Raw genomic sequence first — 19954 nt, 5'->3', positions numbered from 1 at the left:
TTTGGCGCCGATTTGTAAAAGTGGCAGGCGGCAGGGTCGACGTCGGTGCTTGCTGGTGTGGGCCGGGCCCACTTGCAGCTCTGAGCTTGGTCCGAAGCATAGGGTATTGTTACGTTACGGAGGCAATGCTTGTATCGTACGTACATACATACATACATACATACGGTACTGCTGCACCTCAACCACATTGCATAAAAAGAGGGCTCTCTCCCAAACGTCTCTTTTTTGTACTCTCCGTATTCCCGCAATCCGGACACCAATAAGTCGCATCATCTCTACCACAACAAGGAATCAGGACCGTGCATCCCCTCAAGTTGGCACAGTTCAAATGTTAATTCCCATCATCTCCCTCCATTCGCTCGGCGTCTCTTGCTGGGCAGCAGCACTTTTCGCAGCTGCATCCGCCACAGTGTTCCACTCGCGCGGGATTCTCCAGAACTGGATGGCCAAGCCGTCGTCCGAGTACCGCTCGACCTCTCCCAGCAGCGCCTCCCACAAGTCCTTGTTCTTGACGTCGTAGCCGGCACTGGTCTTCCAACCGTTCCTGATCCACGTCTTAACCCACTTGGTAGCGCCTTCGACCACATATTCGGAATCGGTAGCGGCGACAAAGGTCTCGAACCCCTCGCCAGGCCAGTGCCGGAAGCGCAGCGCAGCGATCACGGCACGGAGCTCGGCGCGATTGCTGGTCTGAGCGGCGGCGGCGCCAAAAGGACCCCTGGCCTCGAGGCTGGCGCCGGCAACGAGCTGAGTGCCCTCGTCGCTAACCCCATGCCAGAAAGCCCAGCCGGCCTTGGGATTGGCCTGGCCATTGTCGAGACAAGCACCGTCTGTGCGGATTAGAACAGTGCTAGCGTCGTTTCGATGGGTATATCTAACAAGAATGGAACGCGCAGGTAAGTTATTGCCCCGGAGAAAGGGAGGGAGTCAAGACGGACCTCTTGACACGCATGTGTTGCCTGCGACCAGAGAACAACTGTGCGGGCGTGTCGGTGGTTGAAGACGGGATGAACTTTGAGGGCCAAGATCGGCCAGTGCCCTTTAGCAGCGGAGGGCCCATACGGTGCTGAATAAAGTCAGGCTCTACCCTAACCTCGTCGTCATCCTCCTCTTCGTCATCACCATTGCCCTGGTTGCTCAGGACATCGTCCATGAAGCTGTAGTCGACGCAGCACTTGCCGCAAACCACGAAGCCGTGCGGGCCGCAAACCAAGCGGCCGTCGGGAAGTTCACACGGACCCTCGTCATCGTCGCTGCTGCTGTAGCCAAGAGGGATGAGACCCTGCGCGAGATAGTATCCTCGAGGCATGATTTTGGTGATCTGGCCCTTGCTGTTGAGTCCGTATTGATGGGAACTGATTGTGGTCGTGGTTGTTGGAAGGCAATAGGTAATGGGCAGTGAGTGCCCCGCCAGCTGATAAGATAGACGAGGGAGGTGCTCGTAGCACCCCGCCTTCCCAACAGCAAACAAGCTAAGCCAAGCCGCACCCGTAGCTTCCGATTCCAGAAACTTGAGGCCTCGCGCCCGCCAAAAACAGCAGCCTAAACCGCGGCATATGTACCTGTACCCAGTCTGGGTGGAATAAGCCATGTTGGATCCAAGCATGGTCTCGACTCTTAAGGGCCGGGTCAAGGCCTGTGTTCGTTTTTGTAATATGTGGAAAACTAAGAACCTAGGTAGGGCATATGTAGGTATCTATTTTTACGACGCACTGCCCACAGCACCACTTTCTCCTCCGTCATCTTGAACAACCTCTCCAGTCGCAAGGAGCCGTTTCCCCTTTAGGACCTGTGGCAAGGAGACCGTCGGTGGGCGCTCCCATGTCAGATACTTCTTCACATAGGCAGACATCATGGCCCGCGTTTGGCCTAGGCGGAATGATGGATCCAATCGCATGGAGTCATCCACTATCAACGGTGGCCAGTCGAGCGGATTCGACGCTTTGCTGAAGTGGTCAATCTCGCTTTCATCTCTTCTTCTGACCCAATCATCGAGGACCCATCTGTATGCCTCCATAAGACTGTCGAGTTTCGCATCCTCATGCGCCACCCATTTTGTGAGCGTGACTTGGGATAGGTCAAGTTCGTGGGGTTGGAAGTCCGGACGGGAACAAAACTCTCGGGTGATGAGCTCGTGCACTGTTAGTATGACGAGCTTCACATCGCTGCGGTCTTCTTTGTATCCAAACGCATAACGATTATACATATCCCCTTCCCAGCCCACTTTTCCTGCGAGGTTGAAGTTGAAGAGCTGGATGCTGTCCGTGGAGGCGTCAATGGCGAGGTTCCCCGGACAGATGTCACCGTGGACGATGCCGAGATGATTATTTAGATGATCCACAGTCTAATTATGTGAGCTAATTAGAATCCTAATATGAGGGCCGGCAGCCGGTGCATAGGGGGACAGGACTGACACTGATGAGCTGTTCGAGGTATTTGAGCTTGAAGACGTAGTCTTTGTTCTCCCACAGCGTCCCGCCGGGGACGTAACGTGTAGTAAAGCCGACTACCCTGTCGACGGTGTTGATTGAAGCCACGACGAGGGCATCGAACGGGACAATGTTGGGGTGTGGTGGTATACTTGAGACGCAATTTGTCTCGTGCCACGCAGTGGCGACGTCGGTTCCATCCAAGTGGTATTTGAACACGGCCCTTTTCATCCTGCCCGATGGCGGTAAGTAAGTAACCAGATCGAGTTGCTTCCCAAGCCGACGACGTTCGGTGAGCTCCTCGCGACGAACCGTTGGCAGGTGCTCAGGGAAGGCAGTGCGTTCCGGGTAGAACGGAGCCCAGGAATAAACGTCGTCGTAATCCTGCGCGGGGGCGTTTGCTGACTTGAGCGAGCCATCATCCTCGATCCAAACCTCCAAAACACCGGGTGGAAGGGTGTCGATGAATTTCTCAACAGCCTCAAAGACAAAGGCAGCGTCGACTTGGTTGATGGATGGAACATGGACGTTGATACTGCGTCTCTGGTCCAAATCATTGATAATCCATTCTTCACCGGGCGAGCTCCAGGGAGCGGGCGGGCCCGAGCAAGTAAAGCGTCCGTGAAGACCGCAGCGGGAGAAGTAGTTCGGAAGGGCAGCCTCGAGATCGGAAGACCCGGGGTCTTCATGCGGCGACTTTAAGAGGTTGTTTTGCGCAACGCCTGTCGCCATGGCCGTGGATGACTGGAGTGGGAATTTAGAATAATGTTGACCCGTATTATAACCAATGGCAATCTTTGAGTTAAGTAAGGTGGTAAAACAAGGCGGGAACCTGACAGTATTGAAGTGGACGCGAGTTATAAACCGAATATTCCCAGATTCCACAACCCCGATCCGAGATAAGAACCCGTTGAATGCCTTTGAAGAAAAAAGTAGGTAGCTTCGTTCCTGGATGCAGATGCGTGTACCCCCTGCTTGTTCTTTCCATGCTGCTTTTCTACGTAGAAAGGTAGGCACACATTGACCAACCTGCTGTCTGACGTGGCCAATGTGTGAGAGTTTGACCTTCCCCTTTTTTTCTTTCGGCTCGTAGGGACTAACAATCGTTTTGTGAGGGTTATTCATCCGTCTAAAGTTGAGTGAAAGAAAAAATACGTCCGCGTCTACACTAACGATATGCATCGCCATCGCGAAATCCTGGGGGTTAGTTTCCTTATTAACCAACTTCTAAGCCTGCCGACCTTATATTACATGTACAGATGCTGAACAATTTTCTGCTGCCTTGGTATGGAACCCCTCCACTACCCCAACCCATGCTCATCATGCATCCCCAAAGGAGGGCAAAACAACCCAAGGCAACGCCTTCCCATCACGGATTGAACTCGCCCCAAACAAACCCACACTCCTCAATAACAACCCCCCTCCCCCCTCCCCCCCGATCTACCTCCCCTTTTCTTCTTCGACAACCCTCACCCTCATACTCACCTCCCCACACGGCCCCGCCGTAAACCTCGAATCCTGAAACGCATGATCCCCCAACACCGTATCCAGATCCGTATGCCTGACCCGCGGCGTCTCCACGGGGTTATGTCCCGTCAGCTCGAAATCGAACCACCGCGCCAGCACCACCAGTGCAATCTTCATCTCGCTCATGGCCAGCGCCTGGCCCATGCAGGACCGCAGACCGCGCTCGAAAGGGCGGTACGCGGCGCGGGGGAAGGGGGGCTCGTCTGTGGTGGAGGTGGTGGTGGTGGGGAGGAAGCGTTCGGGGCGGAATTCTGTGGGGGACTCGAAGATGGTGTCGTCGTAGTGCATGGCGTGGGCGAGGACCGCGAAGGCTTGGCCGGGGCGGAGGGGGTAGCTTTTGCCTTTGACGGTGAAGGAGGTCCTGTGGGGTGGGGGTTAGTGGGTTGGGTTCAAGAGGGTGGGTTGGGTTGGGTTTGGGGGGATGGTTGGGTTTGAGGGCGGCTTACATTCCGGGAGGCGGGTCGCGGACGATCATGCCGATGGGGAACATGCGCAGCGTTTCTTGGATCATGGCGGTGGTGTAGGGCAGGTCGTTGATGCGGCTCGGGTCGTCTCTTAGAACGCGCAGGGTCTCGTCGAAGGTTTTGCCGAAGACCCGGTCATGCTCCTCGCGAATCTTTTGCACGACCTCGGGAAATGCCGAGAGCATCATGACCAGGTACTGATAGAGATGTTAGCGTAGGGCAAAGAGAAGTTGAAAAGGATTGGGATTGTACGCACGCTGGATGTGTCGGTCGTCGTGCTATAACCGGCAACAAGGAAACCTTTGGCACTATTGGGATGTTAGTTTCTGAGCGAGTACAATGCTTGTGAAGTGGTCCGGCGCATCTTACTTGTCTAGGACGAGCTTCATTAGACGGTCGTCTAGGGGCAAGCCGGCCTTCACCTGGTCCAGAAACATCCTGTCGAGGAGGCAGGTGGCGTTGGCTCTGGTGGGGAGAGGCTTTTGTGATGAGATTTTCTCAAACCGAGAGAGTATCGCCTTCTTAATATCCGTGTTTAGTCGGTTCACAAGAGAATCCCGCTCCCGCTTCCTTTGCCATGCTTTGATTGGGTTGAGGGAAGGTCCAGTCGAGCCGCTGATGTCGTTGAGTCGTTTTGAGACTTCATACAGGTCCGAGTTTGGATCGGGCTTTTCGCCGAAGAAGATCTTCCAGATGATGGAGAAGGGATACTGCCCAATTTGGTGCGCCATGTCGGTGACCTCCCCGGAGTCTGCTACACGACGGACCCGGTTGTGAAGCGACTCGGCTTCATCAATGATGAGGTCGTGGTACCCCCGGGTGGCCCCGGGGGTCAGTCCCGGAGCCAGCATTTGATGGAGCTCCTTCCATAACGGCCCGTCGGTGGTCTCGATGAAGCCCGTGCCGACCGTGGGAGTGAAGAACTCACGCACCATATCGGCCTGGGGAAAGGCAGCCACGGTGGTCAAGGCGGCCGCGGCATCAGGGCCGCTGCAGACGACGAATTCTGGGCCGAAGGGCCACAGGTCCATGTAGAACACATCCGGAAGGTTGAAGTCTCGTTTGATCTCTGTCCACGGCGCTTGGATGTAAGTGCCGGGCATCTTTTTGGCATATTCCCCGACGAGCTTCAAGTGTCCCCATATCGGGTCATATGGCGCTTTAGGCTAGCCACGGAAAAGGGGGAATGATTAGCGCACATAATACATTGAACGGATACGGCTTGTGATATCTGGAAGGTCTTGAGGTAATTCTTGGAGGCATACTATATTTTCGTTGCGGTAAAATCGGCGTTTGGCCTTCAGGAGGACGATCAAGTACACAATCACGGCGCTCAAAGCAGTGATGGCGAGCCAACCGACGCTCGGGGTACCGAGGAATAGAATCATGGTGAAGTTGGCACTCTGAGGGTTGTTGTGCCCACATTTACATGTAACGAGAACGAATGTGTCCGACAAGGAGATGAGATGAGACGGTCAAAAACTGCGAACCGGTGAGATTTTGACCTGGCTCTCGAGTGCAGCCCCTGCAGGATTGGTTGGCTGCTGATTTGTTTACCATTATGGCATTATCCCTCGGATTTAAAGTCTGGGCTGAGTGGCTCACTAAAAATACAACATTGGGTCTCCAAGTCTGGAATGCGAACACCCATCTCGGGTAATTAACGAACTATTCCTAGTTGGTAAGGGAGCCTGACACGTCTCGCACGTCTCACGTGCAATTACCGAGAAATTCTGCCAAGGGTTGCCTGGCAGGGGGGACTGGACCGACATCGTGGGCCATCGAAACCATTTACTTGGTACGAAGGAGTTGGATAAGGTCAAGTATCAACCAATCCTCTGAACTTAATCTACAATTGCCAGGCTGCCTTGATGCCTTCTCCCCTCTACCATTACAGGAATATCCTCAAAAATGGTTGAGGCTATGTTGGCCTGTCCGGCGCCAGGTTCCCTCCTTATTTTTGATGGATGTGAGGTACCGAAAGACAGATGCCTAACCATCGCCTGACGACCGGTCGACAGTCGACAAGTCACAGACAGGTCAGTGTATGGACAATGTCCGACTGACGTGACGTGACTGACAAGCGACTCTTAAGTCAGTTGTCAGTCGGTCGGATAGCTTAGAGAAAACCAACCTTCTTTCACACATACAGTTTGCCTGGTGCACTTCGTTCGTTAGTCGTTACAGGTTGCTATTAATGCATTTAAGGTTTCTGGTGCTTACCCTGGATTCCAACCCCCTGTCCAACTTACCCCACCCCTTCGCCTCATCTCAACTTCACTCATGAGTCGTACTTGTCGTAGTCTCGTAGACTGGAGGCTGGGCTTTAGGTAGTTGTTACCTCCTATATGTCCCCACTATAGTAAACCTGCTGGAGACTCCAGTCAGCACCTCATTCTCGCGCCCTAGCACTGAATTGCTATGTTTTGTATTGATGATACGAAGCTACGTAGTATAATATCAATACTATTAGAGTATTTCAAGTTTACGGGCCTTTAAACGTTCATCGTCCAGGGCAGAAAAACGTGTGTCTTGTTGCTTCTCAGCGGGCCAGTGGTGAGGAGGAACTTATGTAACCAGGCTACCCAGGTCCTAGGCCCCAGTCTCGCCACTTCAACGTACAGTCACCTCCACACATATCGCCCTGCGGATTAGGTGCTGTGTGCGTGCCAAAGACGTCCGAGGCCTTTGCAAACTAGCAACGTGATCGACATATGCCGCCTGGAGGCTCTGCGCACCTCAAGGCAACGTCTATCTATCGTACACATAGGCGATAAGGGAGGCTCTGACTCACAGAAGAGGTCCGTGTACTGGGGGACGGTCTTTATAAACCCATCTTCCTCCACCTGAATTCTCCCAGCAAACTTTTCCCTGCACTCAACCAGTCAACCTCAAGCTCACTCAAAGTTCAAACCCGCAACATTCATCCATCGTCACTGCATCAAACAGCCAACATGACGCAAGATATCAAGACATTTAAGACCAGATTTCTCATCCTATCCGATACTCATGCGCAACCGTTGGTGACGCCAAGCGTGCCCGTGGACGTGGCGATTCACTGCGGCGATTTGACCGAACAGTCCAAGATGGCCGAATTCCGCGCCACCATGGCTCTTCTCCAGGGCATCGACGCGCCCCTCAAACTCGTCATCGCCGGCAATCATGACTTCACCCTCGACACCGAGGTCTACAAGAAAAAGGCTGCAGAGGCCCACCGGATCTGCTCAATTCACCCCAGGGACATGGCCGCAGTGTATGGCGAGTTCGACGATGCCCGCGTGCTCCTCAACACATACAGCGGCATCATCTTCCTGGACGAAGGCACGCACCACTTCGACCTGCGCAACGGCGCCCGGCTGACCGTGTACGTCAGCCCCTTCACCCCATCCGCAGACCCAGACTGGGGCTTCCAATACCGGCTCGGCGAGCAGCACGACTTCGCCATCGACAAGTCCGCCGACGTCGTCATCACGCACAGCCCGCCCAAAGGGGTGCTGGACCAGACCTCGTCCAAGCAACGCGCCGGGCGCGACCAGCTTTTTGCGGCCGTTGCGCGGGCCCGGCCCCGGCTCCACTGCTTCGGGCACGTTCACGAGGGCTGGGGAGCCAAGTTGGTGGCCTGGCGCGGTGCGACGCCCAGCGAGAACCCCTCCCACTTCACAGACATCGACAATGGCGCGTCTGTGGTGGTGGAGACGCTCGCGACGCTGCGGCCGGGCAAGTGGGATGATGCGGAGGCGGCGAAGGAGAAGGAGGCCCGGGCTGGGAGGCTGGTGGCCCAGGGGTACCGGCAGACAAGCCACTGCGCGGGGGACGACCGGGCGATCACACCGGGAAAAGAAACCCTGTTTGTGAACGCGGCGATCCAGCCAGGGCCCGAGGATGATGGTCCGCAGCTTCCGTGGGTTGTTGACATTGACCTCCCGGGAATACCAGCAACGCCGGCTGTGTAAGAACCGGGACTGGGTCGCGGGGGCGGGCATTGGATCACGGAGGGGGGCATGGGATCACGGGGGCGGGCATGGGATCACGGGGGCGGGCATGGGATCACGGAGGAAGCGGGCACTGGGTATCGGAGGCGGCAGCGTTGACTCTCGTATTATAAATACGTAATAATAATAATAATTTTTTATACTTGATCTCAGGAAATGAAGCTACGTATAGTAGACGAGGGCGATGTTGATGACTATACTGCAGCGGGGTTTGTAGAGGGCAACGAGGTACCTACCAGTTGGTAGCGATTCACTCCCACGCCGGCCCATTTGGAGCCCGGCCTCGATTAACCACGAGTGCTTGACCAGAGTCTGTTAATTGGCTCCCCTTCCCCCGACGGTCAATACGCAGTCATTAACCTCTCCGACAACGGCAGACGAGCATTCATATTCCCGCCGAAGTCCCAGCTCGCCCTGCGAGCACGTCAGCTCCAAAGGTTTGCCGAGTCAGAGCACGAATATAGGTACCTATAAGATTACAACTATAGATATCGCCTTCGCCTCAGCTATATCACCGGATTTTCGTATTTAAACCCCAACCAAGGAGCTATTCCTACAGAACTAGGTATAGAAGCGTAAGTTGTTTCCTGTATTCTCAAATAGTGGAGAGACCAGAGAAATGATTATATTCGTCAGGTATCGCAGTATATCTCTCAAACCAGCTAGACCCAACTACCAACCGGAGAAGCGGCAGGATAATAGTATACCAACGACGAACGATAGGCTACTATCCAGTATACAATATAATTCACCACCCTAGGGGTATACCATCCGTCTCCAGATGCGGGATTTGCCACTCCGACAGTCCGCCTACTACTTTACTACCCCGGCTCTTTCCCAGGGTGGGAGGAGGCTGCAAGCACTTGGGGCAAAAACGACCTCCCACCACGCAGCCAGGTTCAAATACCCAGCCCACCCAGCCAAACCCCCACTTCTCCCCCTCTTCTTCCCAACTCCTTTTTTACGGCATCGTAAGCCAGTTAGGGAACAACACTCGTCATCAGCATCGACCTTACCGGTACGCGGTCCTCTTATGGACTCGCACAGCGCAAGAGGTACCTACCGTACTTGCAGTCGGTTACGGTAGTTCCAAAAAGGTTAACAGTTTTGAAAAGTAACCTTACATTCTACATCAGTACCTATCATCTCTCACGCCCATCCATCACCTACCGTAGCTCCTTTGTTAATGTGACGAACCTACTCCAGGATCCTATCCTGTTAGGGTTCAGCTTTGAAGGTAATCTCTCGAGGATGCTTAGGTTCGGTGCAGCCAAAGGGTGCACAACAATAGACTTGTCTCAACAGTAGGCTTGCGAGCTTGTAGCGAACTGTAGCTGTGATTGCTAACTGGAGAACTCCCAGAGCTCTCCAGAACGAGTGACTATATACTGCTATCTGGGCTGTTGATCCCAGTGCTCCCTATGCTCCCGGGGAGCATTGGGAGCGTTGGGAGTGTAGATGCTCCCCGTGCTCCCGGGCCCTGAAGGGAGCGCCGGGAGCACTCCCTTCTGGTGCTATGATTGGTCCTATGTTTCCGTGAATGATTGGACGGGACGTCCCGCGTCCTGCAAGCCAAGACCGTACGGGTCCTAATCCGTGACAGTTAACCGCATAGGCATTCCCGGTTCTTAAGGTGAGCGAGAAGGCTACAGAATCAACACCACCTTGTAAACTGTACCTTGAAACCCCTTTGGATTCTGAGTACGAGGAATCATGTAACGTATTTGCATAACGAGTGGGCCAACATAACGAGTGGGCCACTTTTCTTCCTCTTGCAACCTCCCAACTTCATGACGAATTTCCTTCACAATACAAAATGCAACCTCTTCCAAAAGAGAGTCGTATGATCCTTGCGCTTGAATCTCTTAAGAAAGACGCTAAACTTTCCGTACGGAAGGCTGCTACGATCTACGAGATTCCGCGAAGCTCGCTTCAACATCGACGCGCTGGAAAGCAACCACGACCCGAAATACCAGCCAACCTTCGAAAATTGACCAACTTGGAAGAACAAGTCCTTCTTGAGAGGGTACTCGACCTTGATGCGCGAGGATTTCAGCCCCAGCTCTCCGACCTTCGAGAAATGGCCGATCGCCTTCGGGCCGCACGCGGCGCGTCGCCCGTCGGACCCCGATGGGCAAACGGTTTCGTAAAGCGACATTCCAAGGTTACGACGCGTTTCCGACGTCAAATCGATTATCAGAGGGCCCAATGCGAAGATCTCGACGTAGTAAACGCGTGGTTTCGGCTCGTACGCAACGTAATCGACAAATACGCGATCCAAGAGGGGACATCTACAACTTCGACGAGACTGGGTTCCAGATGGGCATGCTTTCGAGTGCAAAGGTCGTGACGAGCTCCGAGCGACGTGGGCGGCCTCGCACAAAGCAGCCTGGCAATCGAGAGTGGGTTACGGTGATCCAAGCTGTGTGTGCGGATGGCTGGGTCGTGCCGCCGTACTTTGTCGTCAAGGGGAAAAACCACCTTCTCCCCTGGTACCAGGACAGCCGGTTCGAGCCCGAATGGAGAGTCCACACAAGCGAAAATGGCTGGACAACAAATGAGATTGGCCTCGATTGGCTAAAACATTTCGACCAGGCTACCAAGCGCCGTACGAGAGGGGTGCATCGGCTGCTCATCCTCGACGGCCACGAAAGCCACCACTCGATCGACTTCGAAGTTTTCTGCAAGGCCAACAACATTATTACACTTTGCATGCCTCCCCATTCTTCCCACTCTCTCCAGCCTCTTGATGTTGGGTGTTTTAGTCGGCTCAAGGCCTCGTACGGCAAGCGGATTGAGCAGATGATGCGGATGCAGATCACCCACATTACGAAGGAGGACTTCTTCGACGCATTTGTCGAGGCATTTCACGCTTCCATCACAGCGAACAACATACGAGCGGGCTTTAGAGCAACTGGCCTTGTTCCTTTTGACCCTGAATTGGTAGTTTCTTGCCTCGACCCTAAGCCACTTACCCCATCTCCTCCAACCTCGCGTCCCGGAACAGCCTCGAGTTGGGCCCTGAAGACCCCATCCAATGCGTACGACGCGACCAAGAGCTCCATCACTCTCAAGCGGAAGATCGAGAACCATCAAGGTAGCTCTCCGACTCACATTTTCGACATCATCGACTTGCAGGCCAAGAGCATCTCAAAATTGGCACATGAAATGGTGTTACTCCGAGCTGAGGCCCAGGAACTTCGTACAGCAAATGAGCGACTAAGCAAGCGCCGTCGGACAAAGAAAACGCGTCTGCAGGAAGGAGGATCACTTAGTTTACAAGAGGCAAAGGGTTTGATGGCTGACCGGGGACTTGGTGATAAGGACTGCAAGGAAACGTCCGGGAGTAGTGGTTGTATAACAGTGGGTGGGCCACGCATTCGGCTCTGCAGCAACTGCAAGAAGCCCGGCCACAATGCGCGGACTTGTCAAGTACTTTGCGAGATGTCTGAAGACAGTGACTCCGAGTAGTTTCAATTGATTTGAGCTGTTGTGGCTGAATTGACTTACACGAGGTGGTTGAGGTCCGGGAAAAGTGGCCCACTCGTTATGGTGGCCCACTCGTTATGCAAATACGTTACTTGGATACGCACGGCGGCCCCATCCCCACTTAGAAGCTGGCAGTTACACTGGCCCAACCTTCGGTGTCTTTTTCTTTGTTAAGAGGTGTTAGAAATATGAACCAAAACTGAAACACCAACGTTTCCTCCAGCCTGAACTTTGATCAAGAGTCCATGTAGATGAGTAATACATTGAAATCATCCTCGCTACACTCGGCCTTTGGTGGGCCACCGCCGCGTCTGACCCGGATCTCCTCGGCCTGCGCACTGTACTGATTAGCATCTGCATCCTTGCCCTGCCCCCGGAGGACGGCAGGTGAGGCCTTCCCACCAACCAAGTACCAACTCAGTGAGCTAGTACATCTTGGCTTTTTGCAGGTTTCCGCCCCCTGCAACCTCAAAAACCAGTCACCCGGATGCACGAAGTACCACGAAGTGCGCATTTCCGGATTGCCCGCAGATGTTCGCAGACAATCCGGGCTCTCGGGGAGTGGCGGCCTTGGTATCCCTTCTGCGGCAACGAGCGGGTCGGCCCGTGAATGTTTCTGAGCCAACCTCAGCCTGCTCGAAACACTGGGAAGTTGGGTGCCTGTCCTACCTGCCACGTTTGACAACGACGACGCAATCTTCATCTTTGCAAAACAACTTGGAGAGCCTCCCCTCCCTCAAAGTCAATGATCCCGCCCCGCCAAATGACTAAAATATATCAAAGATATTACCATGGCTTCACGACGCTATTGGCTTTTCTTTTCGCTGACTCTGGCACTGGCAGCTATCTTGCCGTGGCTCGGGAGTGATCCTCACACGCCCAAATCCATCCCCGCTAGTTTCGACCTTTTGACACTCACCGCCCATGATATTACGAAGCTCCTCGGAAACCAGACCTTTACGTCTCTCCAGCTGACCCAGGCATACCTCAGAAGGATTGAATTCGACGACAGGTCCGGTCTCGGGCTGCACACCATGCTAGAGCTTACGCCGGTGGACATTACTCTTGGCATTGCGAGAGAAAGGGATCTCGAGCGACGGAAAGGGCTACTACGCAGCCCGCTACATGGCGTTCCGCTCATCATAAAAGTACGTACACTCCAATCACGATGCTGCCGTCCCAGGTAGTCAGGCTGCAGTTCTGACCACGCAACAGGGGAACATGGCGACCGGCAATTTTCTGGGCATGAAGACAACCTCGGGGGCATACGCCCTACAAAATGCCACTGCCAGTAATGATGCCTTCATCGTTGAGAAGGCAAGGGAAGCTGGGATGATTGTGATCGGGAAAGCCAATCTCGGGGTATGTGCTTGTGCAAGGCTCTACTCTCCAGGTAGCCACTAATTTGTTGGACCTTTCGACAGGAACTCAATGGGTTCAAGTACGTCAGCCTAAACACATGCACTATGGTTGATATGGCAAATTAATGGTGCTTAACTCCAGGGACAATAACCTCAGCCCAGGCTGGTCGCAGCTCGGCGGCGAAACACTGTCGCCATACGATCTACAGCACCCTTGTGGATCGTCAGCTGGACCCGCCGCTGCAGTGGCGGCCGGGTTCGCTCCGTTTGCTTTCGGGACAGAAACCCAAGGGTCTATTAGCTGCCCTGCATCCTTTACAGCATTGTATGGGCTCAAAGTCTCCACAGGTCTGCTCTCGCGAAGTGGAATACTTCCGTCGTCGACCACTTTCGACTCGCCGGGGATTCTAGCAAAGTCAGCATGGGACATTGCTGCTCTGCTGACTCAGACCGTTGGCAATGACCCAGAAGACCCAATCACGGCTGATTCAATACCATTCATCAAGAACTTCACTGCTTCCCTTGATAGTAATTGGAAGGACTTCAAGATTGGGGTTGCTGATAGGGATTGGTTCTGGTCCATTCTTCCAGGATTCGTTGGTGACCAGGCGGACATCGACGACGAGGAACGGGTATAATTACCGTCATCTCCCTCTCTAACGCAGGCTAACCGCCCTTGTAGATGTTCTCGCTGGGTCTTGAAGCCGTCGCCGAAATGGGCAAGAGAGGGGCCACTATCGTCCCAGACGCAAAGATTCGAAGCGCACCCCTTTCTACAGGGCACGTGCCGAAGCTAATGGGGAAAATAATCCGTATTTGGTCACTCCTATCCCTTTGTTTGTACGTTATAAACTAATCGGACTAACCATAGGGCATAAAATGGGACCAGGCTTTGCGAAACACGTCGCGAGTTTAGAAGACGCCGGGGTCCAGTCTCTCGAGCAGCTAGTTGACTTCAATCGAAAACACCCCGAGTTATCATATGCCGAGGGTATGGCTTTCAATTTCGCCATCTACCATCGCCACTACTTTGCTTACAGTGTGACTATCAGAAAATGCCGCTCAAGGTTACCTAGAGTCAGCACTCCATCAGCATCTCTCCGAAGAAGAGTATCGTGCAGCGCTATCGGAAGCAAGAATAATCGCCATTGACGAGGGTATCATCGAAGCGCTAGACAAATACAACCTAGACGTGCTTGTCCTACCCGCGTGGACGGAAATGAGTATTTATGCAGCCTGGGCCCGTTAGTCAACCCAAACACCTCAAGCTTCCTCGATTTGAGGGGAGGCGTCCCTGCACAGAGCCCTCGCAGACGGACCACTACTAACTAGGGAGAAGAAGCACCGACTGCCACGGTGCCGTTGGGGACATACCGCCACGGCAAGCCATATGGACTAGGGTTCGTGGCACGCCGTTTCGACGATGACAAGCTGTTGCAGATCATGAAACTTTACGAAGAAACCTTTGGCCCCCGGCTTGTTCCATCCAGAATGCGATGGAAGAGATGGAAGCGGGTTGTGCCTCAAAAGTATCTTGAAGCTTTGGCGTTCGGGAGGTCACATTCCTTCTAACCGAAGCCTTGCAAGCACCACCCACTTGAGATATTGGGGCACACGGGCGCCTGCGAGGTCGTTGTATTGAGATGGGTAACAGCGCGTGCGTAAAACAATTAAAGAGAATAGATATTGAACACATTGACAATGTGATTAGAAACCAAAAATGCTGCCAATAGCCGACGAAACAACACCCAACACGGGGGACGCGAACGGACCGAGGAGTATACCAGCAACCACAGATTCGGGAGAACCTTGGCTGAACGGTGGAGGAGGAGGAGGAGGCGCGAACGCAAGCGTGTGCTCCTTGTCGATGCTGGATTCCACAGCACCGTGTGCATCCGTCACGACGTTCATGAAATCACCGGCGTCTCCAACGCCAGCATTTCCTGTGGGAAAAAAATGAGATAGTCAGCTATCACTTGTTCGGTCTGGATCCAACAAAAACAGACGCAAGCCTCACAAGAAGGTGGTGCTTCGAGAGGGGAACAGAAACGCCAAAGCCAGCTCTGGAACCGAAAAGAAAAAAAAAAGAGAAAAGAAAAGAAAAAAAAAGACAAGAAAAGAAAAGAAGAAAAAAGAAAGAAATAAAAAGAAAAAGAAAGAAAGAGAAAGAAAAAAAGAAAAAGAAAAAAAGAAAAAAAACAGCCCACTCACCAACCGGATCCAACCGCCAACACAAATCATGCAAATTATACGTCCTCTCCACCCCCTCCCCCTCCCCATCAATCGGCCTTATCCTCAGCGACTGCACCACCCCCTCCTGCGTCAGCGCCGTGCTCATCACCAGCCCGACCCCTTGCTCCTCCGGGTTCTCAAACCGCGGATACGGCACCTTCAGACACAGGGTGTCGTGCACGCCGAGCTCCGCCGGCCGCCGGTAGCTGCGCCGGCCGTAGACGTCGCCGAAGTAGTCGCGGAAGCCGCTGGCCTGGTCGGCGAAGGACCAGGTCAGGCGGACGAGGTCGCCGTGGCGGTGGGGGTCGCGCTTGGATGAGGAGGAGGAGGAGGAGGGGGGGGTGTTGTTGGGGTTGACGGCTTGGAGCCGCCAGTAGCTGGGCTCGTCGGTGGAGGTGATGGCGGGTTGGAAGAGGCCTTGGGCGTTGCGGTAGACTGTGAGGCCTAGCTCGGGTTGGGACGTGGAGGGGGAGGAGGAGCTGACGGGGGCGCAGGATTTGATGGAGACGAGGCAGTCGGGTCCGAGCTGGGAGGGGGGAATAGGTCAGTCTTGTCTTTTTCTTTCCTTTCGGCGGTTTCTCGGGAGGGAGTGACGTACAGCGTAGCCTTGGGCTACCTCCAGCCTCCAGACGGTCTGCAGCAGTCTTGGGTCTTGCGATGTTCCTAATATCATAGGTCGTTAGAAAACGAACAGAGGACTCAAAAAAGAAGAAGAAAAGACAAGTTGGAGCTTACCTATTTCTTTCCCGCCTGGAAACATGAGGACAGGTGCTTGGGTGCTATGCGGCGTAAAGATTTCTGTGTGAGCATGTCTTTCCCTTCTACGTGCAATAATAGTGGGCAGTCAGGGGAGTACCCACCAGTGAGGGAAGAACAAGGCTTCGTTTTCAATGGTCTTGACCTGGCGGGTCGTGACGGTGATATCGCCAGTCACGCCCCACGGTCCACCAAAGTTGATGTTTCTGCCAATCTCATGCGGGGCCGAGATTCGCTCGAGGGATGTGCGAATCGGCTTTGGGGGCTTATCTGGAATATGGCCGAGGTACCCCTGTGTCTAGTTGTTGAAAGGGTATAAGTAATCAGACCATCTGAGCAACATCCAACGTCATGGATGTCATGAAGGGCAAATAAATACCTTCACACCGGTGATCCGCTCCAAGGCAGGACTCTCCGAATGGCTGATGGCCTTGAACCGGACGTGTATCACGCGAGACTCGGGGATGACAACGTATTGACTCAGCTTGGGCACCGCGCTGAAGAACCACGCCTGGACCTGGCCATATCCTGGTATTTGAGAGATGGTCTCTGAGATGGGGTGGAGCTCCGACTGTTCGATCACGCGCCAGTTGTTGAAGTCGGCCACGGAACTCGACCACGCCGGTGGGCTGCCATGGGTCATGCGTTAGATGATGATACATTATTTTCAGGCTAAGAGACTGCAACGTACTTTGCCGCCAAGATCGAGTTTCCACCTGTTGCCTCAAAGGTCATGGCTTCAGATGTGTTGGAACTTCGTTGGAACGTTTCGGAAGAGTCTTGCGTTTCATGAGACGCCTTGACGCTGCCGCCGACGCCGAAGGGCTGAGGTAAGAGTAAAGTCAGTTTACTGTTGGTTTATCCATGCAGCAACCTGCCATGGGGACTGACTGTGGAGAAGGCCACGCCGACAGAAGCCTTGAAGGATTCCTTCTCCTTGGATTGCTGGGTTTGTTCGGTACCCGTAACAATCTTGGTTGTCTGCAGACAGCCGCCGAGGGTGGCAGTATAGCAGAAGAGATGGCCGAAGGTTTGGTAGAGCTTCCGAAGCATGTTGATCTAGAAACAGTGCTATTAAAATGTAGGTTCCCGGATGCACAGTTTACTCGAGACTCACATTCTTGGTTTTCCTGACAGCGTCAAGGGCGTCACGCAGCTCCTGCGTGGGCTCCAGGTCCTCTGGTCTCAGGAAAACGGACACGCGGGGAAACTGGCAGTCGGATTAGCCATGGGCTTCCAGCACATGTTTTGAACGCTCACGACTCACCATGTAGCTCGCAATCATCCGTTTCGAATACGTCTTATTGCTACTGGACTGACCAGACGACGACTCGCTCGCTACTCCACCTGTGACACCAACAGAGAAACCGGCGTAACCACCGGATCTTGATTCAAAAGCTCGTTAGCTGCAATTCTTCTAGATTAGTCATAGTAGTTGAGCTCTTACACAGAAGCTTCCACCGAGGTGCTGCTGAAATGGTTCTTGGCCATAGACTCTTGGAACTCGCTCATCACGGTGGTGATCTCAATCCGCGACCTGTCGTTGATAACGTAGGACGGAACCGCGCCGAGTTTGGCTGGAATAGGTGCGTTGACATCCTCGGCAGTGAGTGCCTTGGCAATCTTGGGTTGGGCTTCCAGAGGTTTATCGACAATGGCTTCCTCGAACTCGTCGGAGGCTTCGGTGTCAGCGTAGGTATCCTCGGAGTTGGAGTCCTCGGTAGCGTCGTCTTCCTCAATCGCTGGGCTGGGCGAGCTTGTAGGTTCCGGGGTCTCCTCAATCCTGGGAGCCACAGGAGGTTGGATAGGGGCCTTGTTTCGAAGCCGGAAAGCTGGTGTGGTAGCTCGAACCATGCGGTTGGTCTTCTTGTCAATCCTCCACCCGTAGAGAAGGGCGCAGTTTCGCAGGACAGCATCCCAGTCCGCTTCGTCCATTTGGCTGGTGTACTTGAGTGGCGTAGCCTCATGAGCAGCAAATTGGGAAGCATCCAGCTCCTCGGTCACCTTAAAACCCGTCGTATCGGCGTGCATCTCCTCGGCTGAGCGATCCTGTGTACGTTGTTGAGCTTGCCATATTATCGTGAAGGACCGGGTTATTAATCAGCAGAGAAAACTCACCTTGAAGCTCAGATCGGGCTTCATCTGCTCCATTGCTGCCAGCACCTCGGCCGATGCTCCATGAAACTTGGACCCGCCTCCCGCTGCAACCTTTGCGTCGGTCTTGCGATAACGGACGACCACAGATGGTGTACCATCCGACTCCCCAACGGGCTCATTCTACAGAGTCCTTGTCAGATCCCGTGATCCATGTATGTACCGTCCTTGGGTTCTGAGACACTGAACTTACATCTAGGTCAAGGTACTCGCGGAGGGAAAGCTCATCCGTCGCAAGAGATCCGTCCAAGGAGCAGAAGCAGTGCATCTGGGGGTTCGGTGACCTGTTTCACTCAAATTCGAGGTCAGACCAGAAGCAAAAAACCGTTGTTAGCAGCAGGAGTAGCAAAACTTCCATACATCTTGCCGATCAGTCTCCGCAGCTGCCCCATGGGCATGTGCGACGGATCCTGACCTTTGAAGGCGGAGGAGTGTAAAGCTCCCATGTTGAGTGCATTGCTGGGTGTGTCTCCCATCTGAATGAACTTGAGCTGGAAGGGGGGTTTGAGCAGCACTGAGAGCTGACTGGCAGCGGCTTCCTGGCTCGCAGCAACATAGACGTGTAGCATTCCATCCTTCTGGGGGTTAACCTCTTGACGGTCAGGGCCCGGAAAGCAGATGGGTCAACTCACGTCTGACCTCCCGGATGTGTGCAGGAGTTTAGAGTAAGCGTCAAGAGAGATGTCTTCGGGCACAGCCGCGCAGTCATCAGAGCAGAACTTGAAGGTTTGTGTTCTGTAAGGGGATTTTATGCGGTCAGCGTTACGGTAATCCAAGTACATACAATACTTTCTTCACCCATCGCATAATAGTTAATGGGAATAAGGCAGACTTTTTGAGGACCGTCTGGAGCTTTGTTCGAACATGCTGCAATGTGGTCTTAGTGCGGAAGCTTCTTTCGTCCTTCCTGATCCCCTTTTGTCAGCGCCTTCTCCGGCCAAGATAAGGATGGGGTGGGTTATGCTCATACGAGGCAAACTGCAAGGTGCTGATGGGCATTTCCGAGATTTGGACATCTTCCTCATCGGTGCCACCAGGACCAGCCACTAGGCTAAGGACCTTGACGAAGACGCTGCCTCCCGTAGTGCTTCCTTCACCAGATCGGTTTTCGGTAGCCATCTTGGTCGCAGGCTTTACACTTCTCTGGTCTGGTTGCTTGGCCACTGGCTGCTTAGCTGCTGGCTCCTGGGCTGGTGGTGGTTGGGCTTCCACGCGGCGGAGGGCAGGCATGATGGGGTGCGGGCAACAGGAGTAAGGAGTTAGGTGGACAAATCTAAGAAACGACTTGGATCGAAGAGTGAAGACAGAGGATGGGAGGCAGAAAACTTGAGAGAAACGGGGGCCACAGTCTGGCAGCACACTCTGTGACTCTGCCAACCAAACCTCGAGTGAGGGTTCATCACATTGCTTTGACAACATAAAAACCATTTTCGGCATCTCGGTATCAATCTCAGCATTCTGGGCTGCCGTAAACGGTAATCCGTCCACGCGCCTCAGCTTGTCTGCAGGTACGAAACAGCGCGTTGCATTGCATGGCGTCAACTCTATTT

General features: G+C 53.8%; 5 protein-coding genes across 5 annotated transcripts; 2 read left to right on the top strand and 3 right to left on the bottom strand.

Moving 5' to 3' along the window:
- Positions 1–89: 89 nt before the first annotated feature.
- F5144DRAFT_525850 (uncharacterized protein) lies at positions 90–3161 on the bottom strand (the record flags this gene model as incomplete). The annotated part of the gene is made up of 5 exons (XM_066786818.1): positions 90–874; positions 939–1355; positions 1710–2251; positions 2406–2813; positions 2865–3161. 5 exons carry the CDS (start codon positions 3159–3161, stop codon positions 325–327), a joined length of 2214 nt encoding a protein of 737 aa, XP_066645935.1. The 3' UTR covers positions 90–324.
- A 708-nt stretch (positions 3162–3869) lies between these two features.
- On the bottom strand, positions 3870–6032 carry F5144DRAFT_525847 (cytochrome P450; the record flags this gene model as incomplete). Its single annotated transcript, XM_066786817.1, has 5 exons — positions 5686–6032; positions 4790–5586; positions 4677–4728; positions 4403–4617; positions 3870–4317 (listed from the first exon to the last, which is right to left on the bottom strand). Exons 1-5 carry the CDS (start codon positions 5806–5808, stop codon positions 3870–3872), a joined length of 1635 nt encoding a protein of 544 aa, XP_066645934.1. The 5' UTR covers positions 5809–6032.
- Positions 6033–7128: 1096 nt separating this feature from the next.
- On the top strand, positions 7129–8395 carry F5144DRAFT_560122 (Metallo-dependent phosphatase-like protein). Its single transcript, XM_066788202.1, has one exon. The coding sequence runs from the start codon at positions 7375–7377 to the stop codon at positions 8371–8373; it is 999 nt and encodes a 332-aa protein (XP_066645933.1). The 5' UTR covers positions 7129–7374; the 3' UTR covers positions 8374–8395.
- Positions 8396–12477: 4082 nt separating this feature from the next.
- On the top strand, positions 12478–15061 carry F5144DRAFT_91630 (amidase family protein). Its single transcript, XM_066793559.1, has 9 exons — positions 12478–13049; positions 13117–13263; positions 13326–13342; positions 13405–13894; positions 13945–14074; positions 14134–14253; positions 14315–14506; positions 14602–14919; positions 14974–15061. The coding sequence occupies exons 1-8, from the start codon at positions 12693–12695 to the stop codon at positions 14832–14834; spliced, it is 1686 nt and encodes a 561-aa protein (XP_066645932.1). The 5' UTR covers positions 12478–12692; the 3' UTR covers positions 14835–14919; positions 14974–15061.
- On the bottom strand, positions 14970–19634 carry F5144DRAFT_589863 (uncharacterized protein; the record flags this gene model as incomplete). Its single annotated transcript, XM_066790096.1, has 13 exons — positions 14970–15187; positions 15660–15973; positions 16089–16157; positions 16355–16548; positions 16630–16879; positions 16942–17075; positions 17142–17309; positions 17368–17460; positions 17518–17635; positions 17698–18197; positions 18716–18947; positions 19044–19139; positions 19375–19634. The coding sequence occupies 13 exons, from the start codon at positions 19632–19634 to the stop codon at positions 14970–14972; spliced, it is 2646 nt and encodes an 881-aa protein (XP_066645931.1).
- Positions 19635–19954: the final 320 nt, after the last annotated feature.

The sequence above is a fragment of the Chaetomium tenue genome, assembly GCF_020726465.1.
Source record: "Chaetomium tenue strain MPI-SDFR-AT-0079 chromosome Unknown F5144scaffold_2, whole genome shotgun sequence".
Lineage (NCBI taxonomy): Eukaryota > Fungi > Ascomycota > Sordariomycetes > Sordariales > Chaetomiaceae > Chaetomium > Chaetomium tenue.
The sequence above is the reverse complement of the archived record's forward strand: the minus strand, read 5'-3'. Positions and strand labels throughout refer to the sequence as shown.

Bases quoted from the DNA above. Each gene is read 5' to 3' on its own strand.
- F5144DRAFT_560122 (XM_066788202.1), top strand. From the start codon at position 7,375: ATGACGCAAGATATCAAGACATTTAAGACCAGATTTCTCATCCTATCC.
- F5144DRAFT_91630 (XM_066793559.1), top strand. From the start codon at position 12,693: ATGGCTTCACGACGCTATTGGCTTTTCTTTTCGCTGACTCTGGCACTG. The intron at 13,895-13,944 runs GTATAATTACCG...CCGCCCTTGTAG, and splicing joins ACATCGACGACGAGGAACGG to ATGTTCTCGCTGGGTCTTGA. The intron at 14,507-14,601 runs GTTAGTCAACCC...ACTAGGGAGAAG, and splicing joins TATTTATGCAGCCTGGGCCC to AAGCACCGACTGCCACGGTG.